This window comes from Ochlerotatus camptorhynchus, unplaced genomic scaffold (assembly GCF_037179485.1).
Source record: "Ochlerotatus camptorhynchus isolate MF236.1 unplaced genomic scaffold, CSIRO-AGI_Acam_v1.1 ptg000082l, whole genome shotgun sequence".
In the NCBI taxonomy this organism is placed as follows: domain Eukaryota; kingdom Metazoa; phylum Arthropoda; class Insecta; order Diptera; family Culicidae; genus Ochlerotatus; species Ochlerotatus camptorhynchus.
In genome coordinates this window covers 2944442-2965760 of record NW_027040572.1, presented here as the reverse complement: position 1 = coordinate 2965760, position 21319 = coordinate 2944442, and the positions used below count along the sequence as shown (strand labels likewise).

General features: G+C 36.5%; 1 protein-coding gene across 6 annotated transcripts in view; it reads left to right on the top strand.

The window, feature by feature from the left end:
- The window catches only part of LOC135698113 (phosphatase and actin regulator 4B-like), a 540677-nt gene that overhangs the window by 150659 nt on the left and 368699 nt on the right, over nucleotides 1-21319 (top strand). Inside the window, exon 2 of one of the 6 annotated variants that reach the window (XM_065217983.1) lies at nucleotides 9388-10736. The exons of the other annotated variants lie outside the window; for them this stretch is intronic. Coding sequence (XP_065074055.1) covers nucleotides 10493-10736 — 244 coding nt within the window. The 5' untranslated portion in view covers nucleotides 9388-10492. The remainder of the gene's footprint in view (nucleotides 1-9387; nucleotides 10737-21319) is intronic. 6 annotated transcript variants of the gene reach the window in all.

The following is a 21319-nucleotide window of genomic DNA, read 5'->3' as shown; positions in this document are numbered from 1 at the left end:
AGTTTTTCTATTAGAAATTCTACTCCGGATTTTCTTTTAAATAATCACTTTAGTTCCTTTAAAATTGTCCATAAATTTTCACAGGTATTTCGGTAGAATTATATAAAAAAATCCTTCGCTTTGAAAACTTTCAGGACCTAATCTGAAATCTTGTAAAATTTTCAAAATACCATATTTAATGATTAATGATAATATTTCCAATTATGTTTTTTTTTTCTTTGAATCTTGGATAATGAAGATTTTGATGAATTACAAAAATTGGAAAAAATGTCATAGTCTAAGACTCTAAGCCTATGTTGAAGACTCAGAATTTAGGACAATTTCGTAAATTCCGAAATGTTTAAGGTTTACTGGATTTAAAAAAAACCGTAGTTCCAAATCTTCCTTATTCATCTTTAAGATTATTGTTTAAGGTATACTTTGGTGCAATAAGACCACTGCAAAAGCGCATGTGTTTCGTAGAAATCATTTTCAAAAATGGGTTGCCAAATTTGGGTAATTACTGTAATTTCAAGAGCATTTTGTTATTTTTTAATACTTTATTATTGAGATTTTTAGCATTTTGCTAGTTCATCTCATAAAAAAAGCATTTTGTAGATAAACCCAAGGGAATTCTAGGAAGTATCTTTTTAGAAATGCCATGATGAATTCAAGATAATTCTGTAATAAAACTATAGACTTTGGGAGAAAAACGTCAGGTGAATTCAATGGAGAATTTCAAGTGTTTTATGAGCAGAATTACATGGCAATTCTGAGGATAAATCAATAGAAATTTTAAAGAGAAGCACTCTTTAGGAACTCTAAGCAGATTTGAAAGTAAATTTTGAGAATAATTGCATAGAAATAGTAACGAAAATTCTAAGGGAATTTTCAAGAAAATTCGGACATGAATTTGATGATTATTTCAATAAAGGTTCTAATTAGATTTACAATTTCCCAGTAGAGTACAATTCCATGAATAATTGAAACTGAATTTTAAAGAAAAATTCACTTTTAATTTTGTGAATAATTTCAGCGAATGTTTTGAAAAATCAATGAAAATTTTGATAAATATTTTTTTTCCTTTGATTTGTTTTCCGTCGATCTTGTTTTCCGTGCTAAGCACCAATGCTACCGACGCCAGAGAGGCAGCCCCCACACCTGGACCATACCTATCGACCCATCAACTCATGAACCGGGGACCAACGGCTTTACTTCCCTTCCGAAGGAAGGCGTGATCAGAGATGTTATGCCTCAGAACATCCCGGCGGCGCCGACTGGGATTAAACCCAGGCCTGATGGGGTGAGAGGTAATCACGCTTACCACTACACCACCGGCGCCGTTCTGAAAAATATTTGTCACTATGGTTTCTTGGAAAATTTGATGAATATTTCAAAGAAATTCTTGCAAACATTCTGGTAGGAAATCCAAGTGAATTTTCACAACAATTCATTGGGAATTTGAATTTGATGGTTCCAAAAGAATTCAAAGAAGCGCTGCAATTCGGAAAAAAAAGTATTTAAATTGATATCCCGATCCATGGTAACATTAAAAATCTCAAAAGCATTTCCCGAGTAGCACACTTTCGTTAAGAAAAGTTGCAGCAACTTGATTATGACTTAAATAAGTCGTAATGAAGTTTCTACAACCCATTTGTGACAAGCGTGCTACTAGGGTTAGGAATCGGGCCGTATATTGCCAAAGGCGTAGAAGAACCTCACTTCGTCGCTGTTCAAGTTGTCATACCATCTATTAAACATTTGTCGTTGAGCTAGTTTCTGGTTGATATTGTGAATAATGATATTATTTAGAAGTTGATTTTAGAAGATTTTTTATAACTATCAAAAAATTTCTTCTAACATTCGCAGCTAATACCGAGCAGAAGAAAATAACTAATGAATACCTAATAAGAGGTAAAATACCAAAGAATAATACCAAAAAATTACATGGAAAATACTTTGTAAATACCAAAAATTGATATTTGTATACCAAAAGAATAGCTGGTGGTATTCTTGTTGTATTGCATCATCATTGCATTAGCAGGAACGAATATCTCGATACCTTATATTGGTATGGATGAGTCTGACATAAGAGGTAAAATGCCAAAAAATAATACCAAAAAAATGTTGCAAATGCAATACCAAAACAATACCACACAGGTATTCTTTTGGTATCCAAATATCAATTTTTGTAATTGACAAAGTATTTTGTATGCAAATTTTTGGTATTATTCTTTGGTACTTTACCTCTTCTGTCATGCTGGTCAACACCAAATTTTGGTAGCAGGTCAGAATTAGGTATTCATTAGTTATTTTCTCCTGCTCGGGTATCCAGTAAAACAATTTGGGTGAGTTACGAATTCAGATTGGGTATTTGTCCCAAACCTCAGTCTCAGGCTTCAATTACATTTGATACCGTATCTTATGTAATAATTGAGCTGCAGTCGATATTTCACTGTGAACATGTAAGCTTAGATATTCTTATTATTTGGATATTGATTAGGCATGACTGAAAATTGGTAATCGCACCATTTTAACATGAAAAGTATTTTATTTATGGTTGATCCAGATAACATCAACCACGATGCTGTCTAGTTAAGTAATAGCAAGCCGAACAATACATTAGCACCTTAGTATCATTGATATATTCTCTGTGTTGATTTTTTTCCGCTATGTTTCACAAAATTTGACATTTTCAGGGCTGTTACAACAGGCGCGGATTTCGCGGATTTCGCGATTTTCGCGGATTTGTCGCGGATTAGAACTTTCAGTCGCGAAAATCGCGGAAACATTAAATGATGTCGCGAAAATCGCGAAGGGACTGATGTGCTGTCACAAAAATTGTGGAATTCATTGTAACCTTTCCGTCCCGGATTATTTTGCTGTAATCATTTTTTTTGTTCATTTGGCTCTCAATTTTTTACCGGTTCAAACCAAACACCCTGTAAATAATCGAGAAATGATCTCAATTCCATAAGTCACACCGGATTTACACGGAAATTCCCTGAGGTCTGTCCAATGTGAGACATTTCCCTTTTTTCCAATATGAACATAGCATTTTTCGTTGTCAAATCACAAACGAATCGTATATATGCGAGTAATTGCCATGTATACCGGATATTCTAGGTTCTCGAAATCGTCCTTGAGTTCAGTTGATTTGTTCTATCAAGACTCCAATAATGTCTGTAGTATCGAAATATGTCCAAACAGATTCAAAGTGTCTATGTGGATTGTACCCGACCTATTGCTACGTATACAAGATGTTATAGGTTCTGAAATCATTCTGTAGATCAGATTATTTTTCTACTAGATCACCCAAGACTAATTCAATATCTGTAGTATCGAAATATGCCCAAACAAATTTGCAGTGTGTATGTGGATCATGCTAACCTATTTCCGCGTATGCCAAATGTTCTAGGATTTCCAAATCGATATTTCGATACTAAAGATATTATCCTAGTCTTTGTTGATCTAGTAAAACAAATCATCTGAACTGCAGGACGATTTGGAGAACCTAGATCATCTGGTATACGTGGACATAATTAAACATTATCCATATAGACACTATGAATCTGTTTGGACATATTTTGATACTACAGACTTCATCCCAGTCATGGTTGATCTAGTAGAATAAATCATCTGAACTCCAGAACGATTTCTTCTTCTTTCCAAATCGATATTTCGATACTAAAGATATTATCCTAGTCTTTGTTGATCTAGTAAAACAAATCATCTGAACTGCAGGACGATTTGGAGAACCTAGATCATCTGGTATACGTGGACATAATTAAACATTATCCATATAGACACTATGAATCTGTTTGGACATATTTTGATACTACAGACTTCATCCCAGTCATGGTTGATCTAGTAGAATAAATCATCTGAACTCCAGAACGATTTCTTCTTCTTCTTATTAGCATTTCAAGCTGATTGATTAGTGCATATTAGCTTATTGCGTGCTCTCAACTTAGTGTTCTAAATGCACTCCCAAAGTTATTAATTGAGAGCTGTCGATGCCAATACCAATGCATGAATTTGTATATTGTGTGGCAAGGCAAGCACAATGATACTCTATGCCCATCGAAGTCGAGAAAATTTCCAGCCCGAAAGATTCCCTCGACCGGACCGGGAATCGAACCCGCCGCCTCCGGCTTAGTAATACCGTTCCTTTACTGACTAGGCTATGAGGCCCAGAACGATTTGGAGTACTTAAAACATCTGGTATACATGACAATACTTCATGCATGATCCACATAGACACTGTGCATCTGTCTGGAAATATTTCGATACTTATGCCATTGTCCCAATCTCGGTTGATCTAGTAGATCAAATTAACTGAACTCCAGGACGATTTGAAGAATTTTGAACATCTGGATTACTCGGAAATAGATCATGCATGATCCACATAGACACTGTGCATTGTCTGGAAATATTTCGATACTAAAGACATTATTGCAGTCTTGGTTGATCTATTAGAACAAATCAACTGATGTCCTGAACGATTTGGAAAACCTATAATTTCCGGTATACATAGTAATAAGTCGCGCATGATCCACACAGTCAGATATACACGATTCGGTTATGATTTGACAGCGAAAAGAGGTAGGTTCATATTAGAAAAAAAAATGTCTGAAAATGTCTCACCATTGGACAGACCCCAAGGAATACATTCGTGTAAATACAGAACCGCGACGGGACCAACAATTGTAACTTTTGAAACTCTGGTAATTTCTTGATTATGTGCAGGATGTTTGGTTTGAATCGGTCAAAAATTGAGAGAACTACAGCCAAATTAACTACAACATTTAGGACAGCAAAATACGTCTCTGGTTAATTTTCAAAAAAAATTGCATTTAAAATGAAAATGCATTAATTTTTTTTAAATAATATTTCATCAAATCTGGGCCGGTATTATTAAATAGAATCTCATAACTTAAGGGTGTTTTATTATGTTCACTAATTACTCAGAATTTATACCATACATAAATAACTGAAGATGATACAATATTTTTTTTTTTAAATTCAAAGGTTACAAACGATACTGATTTTTCGGGTTGGAAAAATTCTCTACTTCCTTGGGCAAAGGATGGTACAGGCATAAAAAGCTCTCAATTAAATGTGAAAGTACTTCAAAAAACACTAAAGCAAAAATCTAATATGCTATAAGCAATAAGCTTGAAATGCCATGTAGTAGTGTACAAATGCTATTTTTAGGTAATGAAAACAGTTTTTTTTTTGTCGCGGATTAGTATTTGAAGTTGCGGATTTCTTTTGAGAAATCGCGGATTTCGCGGATCAAATTTAGAAAATCTTGTAACAGCCCTGCATTTTATGATGGGGTTTTCCTATAGGAGTGAACAGTTGCAAAGTCATCGACAATGCGAATGGTTTCACCAAACCAAAACAATGTTATTTAATAAAATTCGTAGGCCATAATTAGGAACAAGCATCAATATTACGTACCTACTGTTCGGTTCTTTGTTACAGTGTATTTCAAAATTGAGCGTACAGATGTCTTTAAATTTTAGAAAAAAAAACAGCTTTAAAAGAGATAATAAATTTATCAATTATTGGTACAGTGTTGGGCTTATTTGGCTGCGTTTATTAAAAGTAAGAGCTATTTGAGAAAAACGCCTATTCCTTGAAAAACCTTAATATGTATCTTGAAATATAATAAATTAAACTTTTTGAAATTTTGCTCATTTTAAAGATTTGAATTTTGAAATTTTGCAGTCATAATAAGATCATTCATATTCCACTAATTTTACTAAAATTCGTGAAAAACGTGCGTTTTCATATTCCACTAATTTTACTAAAATTCGTGAAAAACGTGCGTTTTACTAAAATAAATCTAACTTCATACAGGTTATTCCAATTAAGTCCAAAACTAAAACGATAAACCAATGAACATCTATTCAACCACCAGCCACGATTTAAAAAATATATCTATTCAGAATGTTTCAACAAATGTTCCACTAGGATGTACGCTCAATTTTGCGATACTCTGTATAACGCTTTTATTATATCTTCTAAATTTACAGTAAGAGTAAAAATGTATGATTTATTAGGCTATCATGTTCCAAAAAGGTAAGTCCTTTCAATTCATGAAGTTACCAGGTTTTTTGATGACTACCGAAGTGTAGATTTTTGTTAGTTCAATAATACAGCGCCTAGAAATCGAAAATTGAGACAATTTTACTGAACTTTTTCTTTGAAAAAAGAGCAATAAATGTTCAAAATGTGTCCCAAACATAGGCAATTAATTTACGGACAACTACTTTACAGCAGATGTGGTATTAGTTTTTCATTACTATTGTGTATTATTGCTGAATTAATGAGTTATTTGCTTGATCGGCCGAAGTGAGGGGCTAGGCTGACATTACATCCCGTAACCCTACATTTCGAAGCCTTCATACACTAATGACGGAACTAGCCTATATGGAGCATTCCTACAATACTGATTAACAAATCCTGTTTTCCGATAAAATATGAACCATCGATATTATATTATATTTACGGGACTCGATCTCGAAATTAATTTTTCTGTTCGCCCGTGAGTATCTGCTATAGGCTATAGGAAAATAATTAAGAATTTGCTTGGCTGACAGCAGCTTTCGGACCCAGTTGAATCAAATCAATTACAGTTTAGTTGTTTAATTGAAAATTTGGCATTTCGATGTGCAGTTATACAAGTTATAGCAGAGTGAGCGACTTCACTTTTTGAACGGCATCTAGTTCGATGTTCCATATATGTTATGTTATCAGATTCTTAAAAAGTGTCTATGTCGGGTTCCAAGTCTTGGCTGTTAATGGTGAAGTTCTTATCTTATAAATTAACGTGAGCTCTGCATTTTTTGTTTTAATGTTGTGTCCGTTATACTTATCTTTTTCGGTACTACAAAAATTTTTATTTCTTCTATTTTGGGATCTTGACTTTTAACCGTTTCATGTCTAGAAAAATCTCCAATGTACCGCAGCAATTGTTTGCATAGAGATTACATTCAAAATAGTTTATGGAAAACCACAAACAGAAATACAAATTGCGGTTGGTGTAAATGCTTTGTAGCATGCGACAAAGTTACCTGGCGTGTTGCCTCTACCTTAATACACATTAAAAGGGAGAGCTCATTGATGGAATTCAGCTGCTTAGTCTAATAACCTAAATGCTTAATAAGCAGAAAATAAGCTACGTTTAATAAAATATCAATTTTTGAATACGTTTCATCAATCAAACATTATTATATGTTGGGTTTGGGGGGGCAGCCTAAGGGTTTCAATGGATTTGTAGACTGGACAAGTGTTCGTGGATTTGCCAGTCCCTTGTCACGTGTTGATAGACGTACATCTTGTCGTTTGTCTTCCAAAGGTCTTCAATGAAGTTGATTCACCCAGCTGCAACAAACCATCAGGCAGAACTTTACAACCAGTGAAGTATCTGCAGTCATATGTAATCCTTGCACTGATGGTGGGTTCTATTCACATCACATGTTCCCCTATAAAAAAAGTGAATTTGTGTCGCATATATTATAATCTCATCTGATTCTGGATTTTACAGTCAGCTTCACAGGTGTCAACCTCCTGCCCAGGAATAAGGAAAACTTCGTTAAAGTCTCTTATTGTGTTTCCCTTCCGACTGGGGGACTTGTAGACTTCGGGGCAAACTTTCTTTGACGGTGGTGGATTATTCCCTTCGTTCGCCTCCGTATCCGAAACTGGCTACATCTGTTCCAATTCTGCTTCAGCCTCCAAGCGAGTCTTGAACTCTCTTTTTTTCACTCAATTGATACGTTCCCACATTGGGTTTGGCATGGAGAACTCGTCTTGAGAGAGTTTCGCTACCGCGTTTTTTTTTCCGGCCAGTGTAGGATTCCAGCTTCTTTCCAACCAGAAAGAATTACGGTTAGGCATGTTTCGCATCTTTCAATTGTTTGTACCACTTTAAATGGCATTTTTTCCGCACTTGAACTTGGACGACACTAGCTGACTCCCTTCCGAAACATTTTGAACTGTCACTTTTCTCCAGGCAACTTTGTCATCATAAAACTGAACGGTACCAAGTCAAGTCAAAATGGATAATAAATAAACAATAAGGTATTCAAATTTACTTTATAAATGCTATAATAAACCATTGTGCAGCGATGATCGAGACGTTTCCGTCGGATAAGATTATTTTGCGGCCGAGTGTCTAGGAAGCTATGGAAACCGAAATGGCTCTTGATTTTGTTTTATGCCCTTATAGTATAAACCACCATCGCACTTTGTGAGTTGCCCCAATAGAACCCTTGCTTTTGGTTTGAATCAGTACAAATTCGTTCTATTATATAAAAAAAAAAGAAGTATACATATTCATTTTCTTCCGAACTAAATAAACCACCATCACACTTTGTGAGTGGCCCCAACAGTATCCTTGCCGTTGGTCTAAATCGGGTCAAATCGGTTCTAATAATTATTTTATATTCAATCAAGTAAACCACCATCACACTTTGTGAGTGGCCCCAACAGCATCCTTGCTGTTGGTTTAAATCGGTTCAAACCGCTTATAATTAATTATTTTGGTCATTGATTAAATAAAATAAACCATCATCACACTTTGTGAGGGGCCCCAACAGTATCCTTATTGTTGGTTTAAATCGGTATACACACATCTAATAATGATCTACATCTCTAGACAGCCGGCTGTTTAGAGCATAAATTGAAAACACTTATAAATAACTACACAAAACAAAAGATCGCATCACTTATCAAGGTGAATCCTGATCCAACGAACCTAACCCACTAACAAAACCTCCTTCCTGTGACTTTTGTGGGATGCAGAGGTAAACACGGTCCCAAAACAACAAAAGTCACACACTAACATTCCTTCCCTCTCCCACCTGATTGCAAGGACGTGGCCGGTGACGTTATTGATCTTTAAAGGTAGGAGTCACTGGAACATGTACACTGAGAATGGCAGGTTACTACCAAGCCCCATTCAGTTGATTCTTTGTACAATTTCACTGGTTCAGATCAATCACGGAGTGCAACTATCGATACGTGCAGTCAGACTAAGCTAAGCTAAGCTAAGCTAAGAAAATAAGCTACGTTTAATAAAATATCAAATTACTGGGTGTTTCAACCATACAGTTTATTCTACTAATTAACATTCTTTTCAAACATTTGAACAATCGTTATCGTTGAAAATCGCAAATAAAGCCCAAATCCCAATATTTTCTGCTCTGCTCTTTAAGCAAACGTTTCACTTTGAAAAATAGCTATACTTAATTTGAACACTCCCCCGAAACAAGCTTGCAAAAATAATATCTTCTTACCGCACACACACATTAGCTCGCGAACGTGATTCCATTTCTCGCCTATTAATTACCAAACTTACGTATTTTTCTTTTCTTTCTTCTTCCTCCTTCACAGAGACCGCAAACCAACGACGGTGGCAGCTAATCGACGCCGAATCTGAAGTGAACCGCTCTAAACGACAACAACAACAACAACAACAACAACTACACAAACGCACCGAAATCCAATCCACGGAGTTTAATCCGTGTACGAAAAAGGAAACGCCGGAAAAAGTGTCGGTGCTTGGCCGCCAGGCTCTGCCTACTCGTGCGAACGAGCGAGTGTGTGCTTGAGGAGATGGTGGTGATGAGATAAGCCTATATTGAATGATCCGATCGACGCTAATTAGTTTCGGGAAAAGTTTTTCCCCATAGCTCTCCCCCCGCAGGAGTCAAAAGGATGAGAAAACGGGGAAAAGTGAAGTTCAAATCGATTTTGCTGTGCGAGTGAATCCGGTTTTTCTGCAAAATTCAAAGTTGTTCTAGTGCCAAATCTGCGTGTGTGAGCTTCCGTGGAAAGCAATTTAGCAACGCATAAAAAAAAATTGTGAATTTTTTTTCTACGACGACTTTTTTCTTCTTTTGGATGTTTTATACCATAGGTAGCTGTATAGAGGCAAAAAGCATCAAACTTGGCCATTGAATTTTCCATCGATATGCATTAGCAGTTTATTGCGCCCCGAGAGTGTTTGTGGAGTACCTACCAGTGTTAAGCGAGAAATAAGAAATAAAAAACCCGCAACGGTAGACGGCAGCAGCTGAGAGGCGTACAAAAATAGCAAATAAAAGTGGAAGTGAAGAAAGAGAGGAGGCAGAAAAAAGTGAAATAAATTTACATAAATGCAATTAAGGTGCAGTGATGTGTGCTTATCCGTTGGCCGGTTGATAAATGTCTAGCTGAATAGAGTAGACAAGCAACTGCAATAGCAGCAGCGGCCGGAAAAGCTTCCCCGCACACCGCCTACCAGTCACCTAATTGCGTTGTCGTCGTCGTCGTCGTCGTCGTTGTGCTCTTCCGTCGTCGTAATCGCAGCAGCAGTTATTACCATTTTCCAATAATAGTTATACCTACCCACATGTATTATAGTAGTATATTCGAGTGAGCCATCCCTCCGGAAGAAAGAAAGGAAGTTTAGACATAGGAAAGCAAAAAAAAAGCAGAAGAAAAAGAAGAACATAAGATGTCCTTCAATGGAAGAGATCTGATGAAACAGCCACCGCCGGAGTACAACCATCAGAGTGTACTCACGATGCAGAAATCGGTGACAATCACGGTGACGCCGCAGCGGAGCAATTCGATGGATTTGCTCAACTTTGAGGAAAAGCGACAGCTGATTGCATCGTCGTTGTCGCTGTCGGACATTTTGCACGTCAGTCCGGCGGCGGCCCACGTGGCCAAGGAGGTGGCCGCCAGTACCGTCATTGGTGAGTTTCCCCCAACTGGGTGGAAGGGGAATGTGGGTGAGGTTTCTGTGAATGGGGATGACATAATGACTGCGTGTCGGTAATGTACGAATCGTCGTGGCGCGGCTGACGGCTATATGTTGGTACGGTAATGACATAGGATGGTTAGATTAGGAGATTTCTTGCGCTCTCTGATGGGATATCGAATCATACTGCATATCTTGTAAACATGTTTAAATTATTCTTATTTAATTCTTGTTTGTATTTCAGGTTTTATGTGTTAATTTTATTCAATTGTATTAATTGAAAAACGTCATTTATCTTAAGTCTTTTGTTTCAGCCATGATTTATGTATACACTCCCGGTCATAAGTTTGGGTCACTGTTAAAAAAACATGTAAATTGTTTTATTCATATTTCTGCAATTTTACGACCAATTATCGATATATATAGGTAATTTGAAAGATATTGGCTGCAATTGGTTTCGTAGGTAACTGGTTTTATACATTTCATTATTTTTTTGAGAACTTAAACGTCTCTGGAAGTTACTACATCTTCAAAAATCCACACTGAATTTTCATAACTGATTTTCTCACAATTAGGTCGACCAAATGAAACTAAACTTGAAGTAAAATTTAACCAAAACTGTATAAAATTTCCGCGATAAATTTAGTGATTATTGATCTCTAGAGTACTTTCCCTAATTACATTGATTTTCAGAAAATTTGCTATTCATTTGATGATGTTTTATTACGAATCAAACACAGACTAAATAATGAAAGAAAAAAAAAATCATGCGGGGTACGGTTGGCCTTCCCTAGGGGTAAGACGGCCATATGGAATATACCATGATCATGACCATATAAAAGGTTACTTCTTCGGCAAAATTGTACAGTAGGTCAAGGCGGATAGAGAAAATTAGTACAACAATTTCTCACTATGCGGCGCTAACGTGCAAGTCCATTTTCTGTATACAATATATCTTGAGATCTTTACTGTTTAGAATGTTTCCGTCTGCGGGAAAGTTGTTCAGGTGATCAAAGTATTCAACTTTGTGGGTTTTTTCCTCTGTTCGGGACCTAACACTACTGCGACCAGTAAATTGATCTATTGTAGTATATCCCGTGTCCTTAGTTTAGTGCATGTCGTATTACTCCATCACTATTGAGGAATGATGAAGTATTCGATTTTTTTTTTACAGTTGCCACTCTTGCATTTATCGCAAGGATCCGACTCTAATTGAAAGGTCCAGCTATTTATACCCTTCGGAGTGTTGACCATGCATCAGAACCCTAGTCTTAACCACTTCAAACTAGGAAACAACGAATAGAAGATTAGGAATAACAAAGATGAAGACAGCTAACTCATTTTTTTCCTTGTTTCAAGATCATCCTCGGTAGACAAAGCCGAGTCTTGTCACTATCAACAAGGCATAAAAAGTAACAAGATATGTTCCTTGGATTACTGAAAAATCCAGTTCCCCTAGTTTGAAGTAGTCAGGACTAGGAATCGGTGTTAGATTTTACATCCCGTAACGTACCACGAAAAAGATGATCCACCCACGTTACGGGGCGTTGTGGGTTAGTTAGTTCTGAATTATCTCACTACGTAACACTTCACATGATGAGGATTTCAATATTGCTTATAGATACAGAAAGCTCACATTTACACTAGCGCCGCGTAGTGAGGGAATTCTTAATTAACTTGTGCACCATCAGCATTTGGAATGCCTTGATCATCTTACTTATAATGCCGGTAACAGAAGCTTCTTAGAAATCCTGAACCTAGTTTTATTAATTGACTACTTTTACGGATGTTCCAGATTTTCTGGTGGATCCTCCCGGTAATTCATACTACAGGCAGATCTACAAATTTTTCAAAAAAAGCCTGATATATTTCAGAAACGAAATATTGATATTTACGCATTCAGTTTCCACCAACCAAAGGTGGCCGTCTTACATACATGTCAAACTGTAACAGCTTCTGTAATAGCTCATCATGTAATGAAAACTGTATATTTTTCACTATAAGTACATCGAACAGCCATGCGTTTTCCTTATAGTACCGTTACTTTTACATGATAAATTATATGATAGCTCTAAAGCATTAAATTCCGTTAACCAAAATTAAAAACTGCAGGCTGCCGTCATGCGCAATGTTTGTTTTTGTTGCTTATTTTGACGTTTCACTTGTTATCAAACTAGAATGTGTTTTACAACACAAACTATACTATAGCAAATAGCGGCGCTGGTGGTTCAGTGGTAAGCGTGATTACCTCTCACCCCAGCAGGCCTGGGTTCAATCCCAGTCGGCGCCGCCGGGATGTTCTGAGGCATAACATCTCTGATCACGCCTTCCTTCGGAAGGGAAGTAAAGCCGTTGGTCCCCGGCTCATGAGTTGATGGGTCGATAGGAAGGGTCCAGGTCTGCGAGCTGCCTCCCTAGCGTCGGTAGCATTGGTGCTCAGCACGGAAAACAAGATCAACGGTTTTGTTGAAAAAAAGTTTGGATGAAAATTTTAGAATACGTTTAAAATCAATAAAATAGTTATTCATCGGTTAAAAATTTGGGGTCACCCCACAGATGGTTTGTCGTTGTTTTAAGTGTACTTGAAATATATGGAAAAATATGATGATCCATTGATGTTATTTAATTTTTTTTTAATTTCTTTACCAAAATTACTTTACAATTTTTACCGTGTATATTTTTTCCTACAACTTTTTCTCACGTCATTTTGATTAGAAGAGACGTTTTCAAATTATAAATTTTTGAAAAATTGCGAATACGTAATTTTGAAGTCTTTTTTGCGAGATTTAAAATAATCGAAATTTAGCTCAAATGTGAATGATTGATCATCAACAATTATGCAAATTTTAATGCAAATCGGAGATGATCGCCTCAGATCGATGCATCATTTGACGAGGAAGTGCTTGTTTACTGCGTATGAAAAAAACTTGAAATTCTTTTACTATTTTCTCTTTCTGTACAACATATTGATGGGACGAAACTCTCCGGCTTTAATCGTTCGAGCATTTTTTTTATATAAGCACACGTAAACAAATGGCATGTACATCAAATGTAAGTCATAAGATTTTATCCGAACTTTCTTTTTTACTATTGTACGACACAAACATTACTAACCATATATGCGTAAGATATTTGAATACCGTAGTTCACCGAATACCGGGCGGTTCCGGAAATTCCATGTTTTAATTAAATATTCTGTCAACTTTGCGACCTACTAAACATGTGTGACTAATTGGTTTGTGGACGCCGTGAAATCCTTCGGAATTCTACACATAAATAGCTTGAATTTCTGTTTTGAATTTTCTTAAAACTTTTCTTAAGAATTTATTTTAAATTATCCTTCAATTTTATTTTATTTTTAACCAGAGTTTCTGATCTAATTTCCGTCGTACTAATCACAACCCACGCTTTACCTCTCCACGAACGGGTTTTAACAATAAATTAAATGTTTCAGTTAAAGATGACTTCTAAATTTATTCCCCTTTCCATAAGTACCATTGAGTTTGATAAAGAGGCATACATTTCATTTTTATTTTCATTTTGCAGCGTTTGGTGGGGCAATGGGAGCGCAAGTCAATTCAAAGCCGAGGATAAAGGACGGGTAGTGGCTGAATAGTCTATGCGGACCACTTGAACGCCATGGGAAAAGGAAGGGATTGAAGAGGCCGGTTATTGGGGGGTTTTTGAGGAAATGACACATAGTGATGCTAAATGTAAAGAAATCGAAAATCCATCTCCCACTGATTCATCCTTTCACATATATATCAAATTGATATTTTAAAGCAATAATCAAAATAAACAGACCATACATGAAAAGGCTAGTTGCCAGTTGCTTTAAAGGCTAGTTGCCTCCCTAAGCGAACCCTCCGCATCCTAACTCTTCTGTTAATCCACTTAATGCTACTAGTCTGTCTAAATTTTCTTATTTAAGTTCGTTTGATGATTATGATATCTCTAGTATAATTTAATAAATAATTGAAACTTCTAATCTACCAACCATGCTTTATTAAGTACCTGCACTTGTGAATGTAATCTAAAATTTAACGTGTTTCAAGTTGTTTTTGACTTTGACTTATATTTAATATATATTAGTTCGTCCCAGGTAAGAGATGAACTAGCCTATGGCTAAAAATCTCTATAATAAAGTTTAGTTTAGTTTAGTGCATGTCGTATTACTCCATCACTATTGAGAAATGATGAAGTATCCGATTTTTTTACAGTTGCCACTCTTGCATTTATCGCAAGGATCCGACTCTAATTGAAAGGTCCCGCTATTTATACCCTTCGGAGTGTTGAAACACCCTCCAAAGGTCAGTCAGAATTGGATTCCTTAGCAACAAAATTAAGGTATGACACCGATAATGACCATGCATCAGAAACCTAGTCTTAACCACTTCAAACTAGGGAACAACGAATAGAAGATTAGGAATAACATAGATGAAGACAGCTAACTCATTTTTTTTCCTTGTTTCAAGATCATCCTCGGTAGACAAAGTTGAGTCTTGTCACTATCAACAAGGCATAAAAGTAACAAGGACTAAGATGTGTTCCTTTGATCACTGAAAAATCCTGTTCCCCTAGTTTGAAGTAGTCAGGACTAGGAATCGGTGATAGATCTTACATCCCGTATCGTACCACGAAAAGATGATCTACCCACGTTACGGGGCGTTGTGGGTTAGTTAGTTCTGAATTCTCTCACTACGTAACACTTCACATGATGAGGATTTCAATATTGATTATAGATACAGAAAGCTCACATGTACACTAGCGCCGCGTAGTGAGGGAATTCCTTATTATTTGTGCACCATCAGCATTTGGAATGCCTTGATCATCTAACTTATAATGCCGCTAACAGAAGCTTCTTGGAAATCCTGAACCTAGTTTTATTAATTGACTACTTTTACGGATGTTCCAGATTTTCTGGTGGATACTCCCGGGGCCGCCATATCACAAATTTATGCTACAGGTAGATCTACAAAGTTTTCGAAAAAAGCCTGATATATTTCAGAAACGAAATATTGTTATTTACGCATTCAGTTTCCACCAACCAAAGGTGGCCGTCTTACATGTCATCATGTAATGAAAACTGTATATTTTTCACTATAAGTACATCGAACAGCCATTGCGTACTTTTACATGATAAATTATATGATAGCTCTAAAGCATTAAATTCCGTTAACCAAAATTAAAAACTGCAGGCTGCCGTCATGCGCAATGTTTGTTTTTGTTGCTTATTTTGACGTTTCACTTGTTATCAACCTAGAATGTGTTTTACAACACAAACTATACTATAGCAAATAGCGGCGCCGGTGGTTCAGTGGTAAGCGTGATTACCTCTCACCCCAGCAGGCCTGGGTTCAATTCCAGTCGGCGCCGCCGGGATGTTCTGAGGCTTAACATCTTTGATCACGCCTTCCTTCGGAAGGGAAGTAAACCCGTTGCACAGTGGTCCAAACGGCGAAAAACGTGATCGTGTGAGATTACGCAAAATCCTTTGACTTTAGGTATATAGTGTCTTCAGAGAAGTTTTAAGGCATAATTGGCGCCATCTTTTGACGGTAGCCATTTTGTGATCAATCCCCCTAAAAGTGGGATCCAACATTCATTTTTTTAAAGTTGAGATAGAAGGTTTGTGTACTCAGCAAAGTTGTACATTATGTAAATACAAACAACTTTGCTCAAGACATGAACCTTCTATCTTTTTGCTCAATTGATCTATAAAGCGTTTTTTGTGGACGTGCCCCTTAAATCATATTTTTTTACCATAACTTTTTCTATGTAATTTTTACAGGTTTGCAATGTTCTAAGGACTTCTTTGTATTATTAAAATACATGTTTTTGTACAGCATTGTTTCTCGCTATTTCCTATATACTTGGAAATATTGGGGATTTTTCAATAAAATTGGCCTATTTTTGAACTCAAATATTTCATAAGGTGGCAAATGGTGGCAGATCATACAACTTACATTTGAAAGTACAACAAAAATACTGCAAAATCATGCACGAGTTGTGTACATCGGACTACATTCGGAAAAGTTACAGCTGTTTTAAGAAGGGATCAAAATCAAATGTCTCCTATTAAATATTTGATCTCATTCAAAAGGCGACAATCGAGATACTGCGACTATCTGTCTGGTATGTTTATAAAGATCTTAATTCTTCGTTAGATCATTTTCCAAAGCTTTGTGAACATTCTTGTATTGATATGTTGCGTTAATGACACTCTCTTTTGAATTAAAATAAAAAATAAAACCCGCTTTTTATGTTGCTTTATTCGCTATCAGTATCGTCAGAATCAGACCCAGTACTTGAGTCGTTCATATCTAGTAGGAATCGAGCATCATTAGAAAATAACATATTTGGCTTGCACGTACTATTTTTTTTTTTTTTTTTTTTTTTTTTTTATAGTCACTTTAACACTCTTGGGTCATTCGTGACTTGTCCGGGGGTGAGATTTGAACTCGTGACTTTGGCGTGAGAGGTATTGTAATGAATGGATCAGACAACTCAATCAATCGATGCAGCTGATCGGTATTCGTTGCCACCCGAGAAATTTTCCTTGAATGGAACGCTCGTGTCTGTCGGATGACTTTATTCATCGATTCTTGTGTCTCCTCGGAAAGTTGACCAATGGGCACCATAAATTGGTTGATGAAGCTCGAACCATGTAACAGGATTTTGTGCACAGAGGCAGGCAAGTAGAATCACGGATACAGGTTAACTAGTTTTCGTGCCGTTTCTATACAGTAAATATCGAATTTTTCCACATTTACTGTACGACCAGAAGCCAGAACTTGCAAAATTGTACCACATCGCTGAATCGCATGTAAGTCTAGACCTAGATAATGAAAAATGCGTGCTGGAATAAAGAAAAGTATAAACTGATATATATTTACCTAAGATTTCTGCAGACTTTTCTGCATCTCTGAAAAATCGACGAGCTGTGTTACCGTCGTTTGACGTTCCTGCCGCAGTCGAACGCGGTTTGTCGATTATTAATCCAAGTTCCCTTTTGAATCGATTCTGTATTGTCTTCTTCCGTTCTTTCATCCTTTCAATTTCAACTCCTTGAATTCGCCATTTTTCTATATCAAGCCTATACGAAACATATAGAAAAAATTCCATAAATCGAATCCAGGCGTAAAGAGTCGATAGTCCGAATTGGAACGTTGTTTCATCAGCAACGCGTTTTTGAACATCTTCAATTTGGCTCATCTGTTTCGGAGTTGCACCACAAACGTAACATCTTTGAGAGGATGCTGTAGATGTGATAGCATTACAAACTTGCCCGTCAATCATTGTTAAAACCATGCTGTATTCCACAATCACAATTTTCCCATTTATGCTCGTTTTGAATGGAACGAGATCTGCTATTTCTTTGATCAACTGAATTCTTAATGGCCGACAGAATCGAGTTGATGATGGGGTGGGATTTTGAAAAACAATTTTTCCGTTAGTTTCCGCCTTTATCGCGACAATTGACGTTAAAAACATGTGCGAATCTGATGCATCTTCGTCCGTTGTAAACCGTTGTTTATATTGGCTGTGATCGCTGCTTCCGTCAAACCCCCATTTCACTATCATTTCCACTTTTAAAAGCTCATCGGCGGAAAGCTCTTTCACTATATCTACAGAAGATTGCAAAATCCGTAAAGCAGTGTGATCCAAGAGTTGTTGCAGTTGTACTTCAATTAAAGTTTCGCTAACATGAATATATTCCTGATCAGGGTAACATTGTTGTTTTGCTGCTAAAACCTTTAACGAAGGATATAATTGCGCATTTCTCAATCTTGCACCCTTTCGAATGTTGATGTATTGAGATTTTGTCAAATCCTGTTCAATAATCAAAGGTAACGTTTCCGAGTCAGAGAATGGAACTATTTCCGGAAGTTTCGATGATTTCCAGGATTTTAAAAATTTTGTCGCACGAGTAGGGGAAGTTTGTGTGGCTTCTTTGACAATAGAAGCAGCATAATTTTGCCCAGTTGAACGCAATGACATTTGTGCAGCATAGTTCAACTCATCAGCATTATGAGCTGAGCGAAGCACCGCTGTTCTACGTCTTTTCACACAGTCTGAGGTTTCGACAAACGCTTTAATTATTTTGTGTGTAACATTGGACGTTGATGGAATGTTTTTAAGGATATGTTGCGGCAAACAAAATGGTTTGTCAAAATAAGCAACGTTATTTTCCAGAACTCTAGCCATTGTGCGGTTATGCCTCTGCCACAGCTGGCTGAAATATTTGCAAATGTTATCCAAGTAATTTTCAATCTCTGACATAACATCAACAAGTTCTGCATCTATTTCAAGACATCGTATTATTTCTTTAACCAAAAAACCCAATTTGGTTTTTTTGTCACCTTCCGTATTTTTCCAAAGCAGAAAAACCTGACGATAATCCATTTCTCCTGCAGATACTGATAGAACATTTTTAAAATGTTAATTCCAAAGAAATTGTGAGCTTTCCTAAAAAAAACTGGGAAAAATTCTAAGGCAGTTCTGACCAGAATTCGAATCCTGATAAATTCTTAAATGAATACCAAAAAATTTTTGTGGAGAAGAAATGATGTTTTGAATTGAATTCATTTGTGATTCTAAGGAGAATTTTATGGCAGTCGTGAGGAGGAGAATAGCAGGTGAATTGTATGGACAATTTGCAAGTGAATATCAGATGAGTGGTCAAACATAATTATAATCCGAATTTAAAACATGTGTTGAGGATAATTTCTAATTTCTAAGAAAATCTGAGGAAGATTCACAAAATAGTATCAAGGGTATTCCGAGAAACATCCAATAACATTAATATGGTAACACATTATTTACTTATATTATACTAAAATGTACCCAGCCCCAACGCTTTGACATATTATCAGGGCAGGATCTGGGATCTTAGAAAGTTTTCAGAACAATACATTTTGCGTATTTTTCTCAGTTCCAACACTGATTTTTTTTGTAAATCTAGGATCACAAAGATTTTTATTTGTCACAAATCACGTAAAAATGTTAAAGTTTTTTTTAAAGATTTCTATTGAAACAAGAATACAGAGTGTTAATATATTTTCTTGTTTCGAGGTCTCCAAGAATTTTCCCTAGATCTCAATATTTGTAATGAAGTTCAATACTATTACAATTTCTTAATTCATTTCTGAATAATTAATCTCTCACTGTTTACAATTTGGTATAATGGACCGTTCATGCCCTTAACAAAAAGGCTCTGTTTCTCAGTAAATTCTGGGGCTTTGAAAATGTAAGGTCTCGTCGTTGCTTAGAAAGGTGATAGGGGTAATGGCTAATGTTGGCCTATGGATCTAAGATTGGGCCCATCGCTAAAAATCTGCTATATATCAACTTTATCTAGATAAACGCGTCATTGTGACGGTACTAATGGATATTTTTGGTCGCTATTGAAAATTTAGTCGATTACTGAATTTATGTATAGGCCCAAAAATCCTTTACGAATTCATTGTTATAAGTAGGTATCTCAAAAATAACATTTAGTTTTCGTATCTTTTATACAATCAATCCCAGCTATTGATCACTTCGAGGTAGCTACCAAGCTGGGCTGACTGATTCATAATTATTTACAACGTATATTCTGGCTCAACACATTATCCTTAAGGTTAATGTTTTTTTATTGAGTACATCAAGTGATCCATTTAGTTGAATAAAAGGTGTCCACAGTTGAATTGCATCACTTAGAAGTACTTGCCAAAAATAAGTCTCTCAACCGATTGTCATAAAAATTCTAGGGATTCTAATACTACATTTAAGCTTGGTTTACGTATCTTTATTTCACTCTATTTCTTCACCAAATCCAAACGCCCGAACTTTCTTTTTAATTTCACCCATAAGATTTTGTACAACGGTTGAATCGATTTTTTTTTTTCTGCGTTCAACCATGATTTCAACATTTCCTGCTCCGTAGTGACAACTTTAGGATGCTTACGGAGTTCACGTCTTATTATGGCCCAGTATCTTTCGATCGGCCGCAATTGACCCCTTTAGTCTTGTACCACTCCAGAAGGTCCTTGGAGTAGTGACAGGAGGCTAGATCCGGCCAAAAATTGTAGGAACGTTGTCTGATTTGATAAACGGAAGCAGCTGTTTCTTCAGGCACTCATTCATGTAGTCTTGGCCATTTACGGTTGTAGTTGTTACGAAAGGCTTACTACGTTTTCCGCACGAACAATTCGGCTGCCAAATCATGAATTTCTTGGGGAACTTCGACACTTGCTGTTCCCTGACGGACTCGGAAACATCGAACTTGTCTTTCGCAGTCACATACTGGTTTCCCGGAATTTGGTGCGGTCTTCAAACTTTTACGTATGTTTCATCATTCATGATGGTTTTGTCAACATTTGTGTGTACAGCTTACGTACCCGCGTTCTAGTTGTCCTATTCTGTCGTTCATTGCGGTTTGGTGCTTTCTGAACCTTGAACGTAGTCCTGCTCGTTTCTTGGCTGTCTGCACGAAACTTGTCAGGTGCAGTTTTTGCGCGACATCCCGAACGGAATAGTTGGGTTTGCGTTTGAAGGCAGCTTGTGATCTTTAACGCAGTACAGAACACTTTTTCT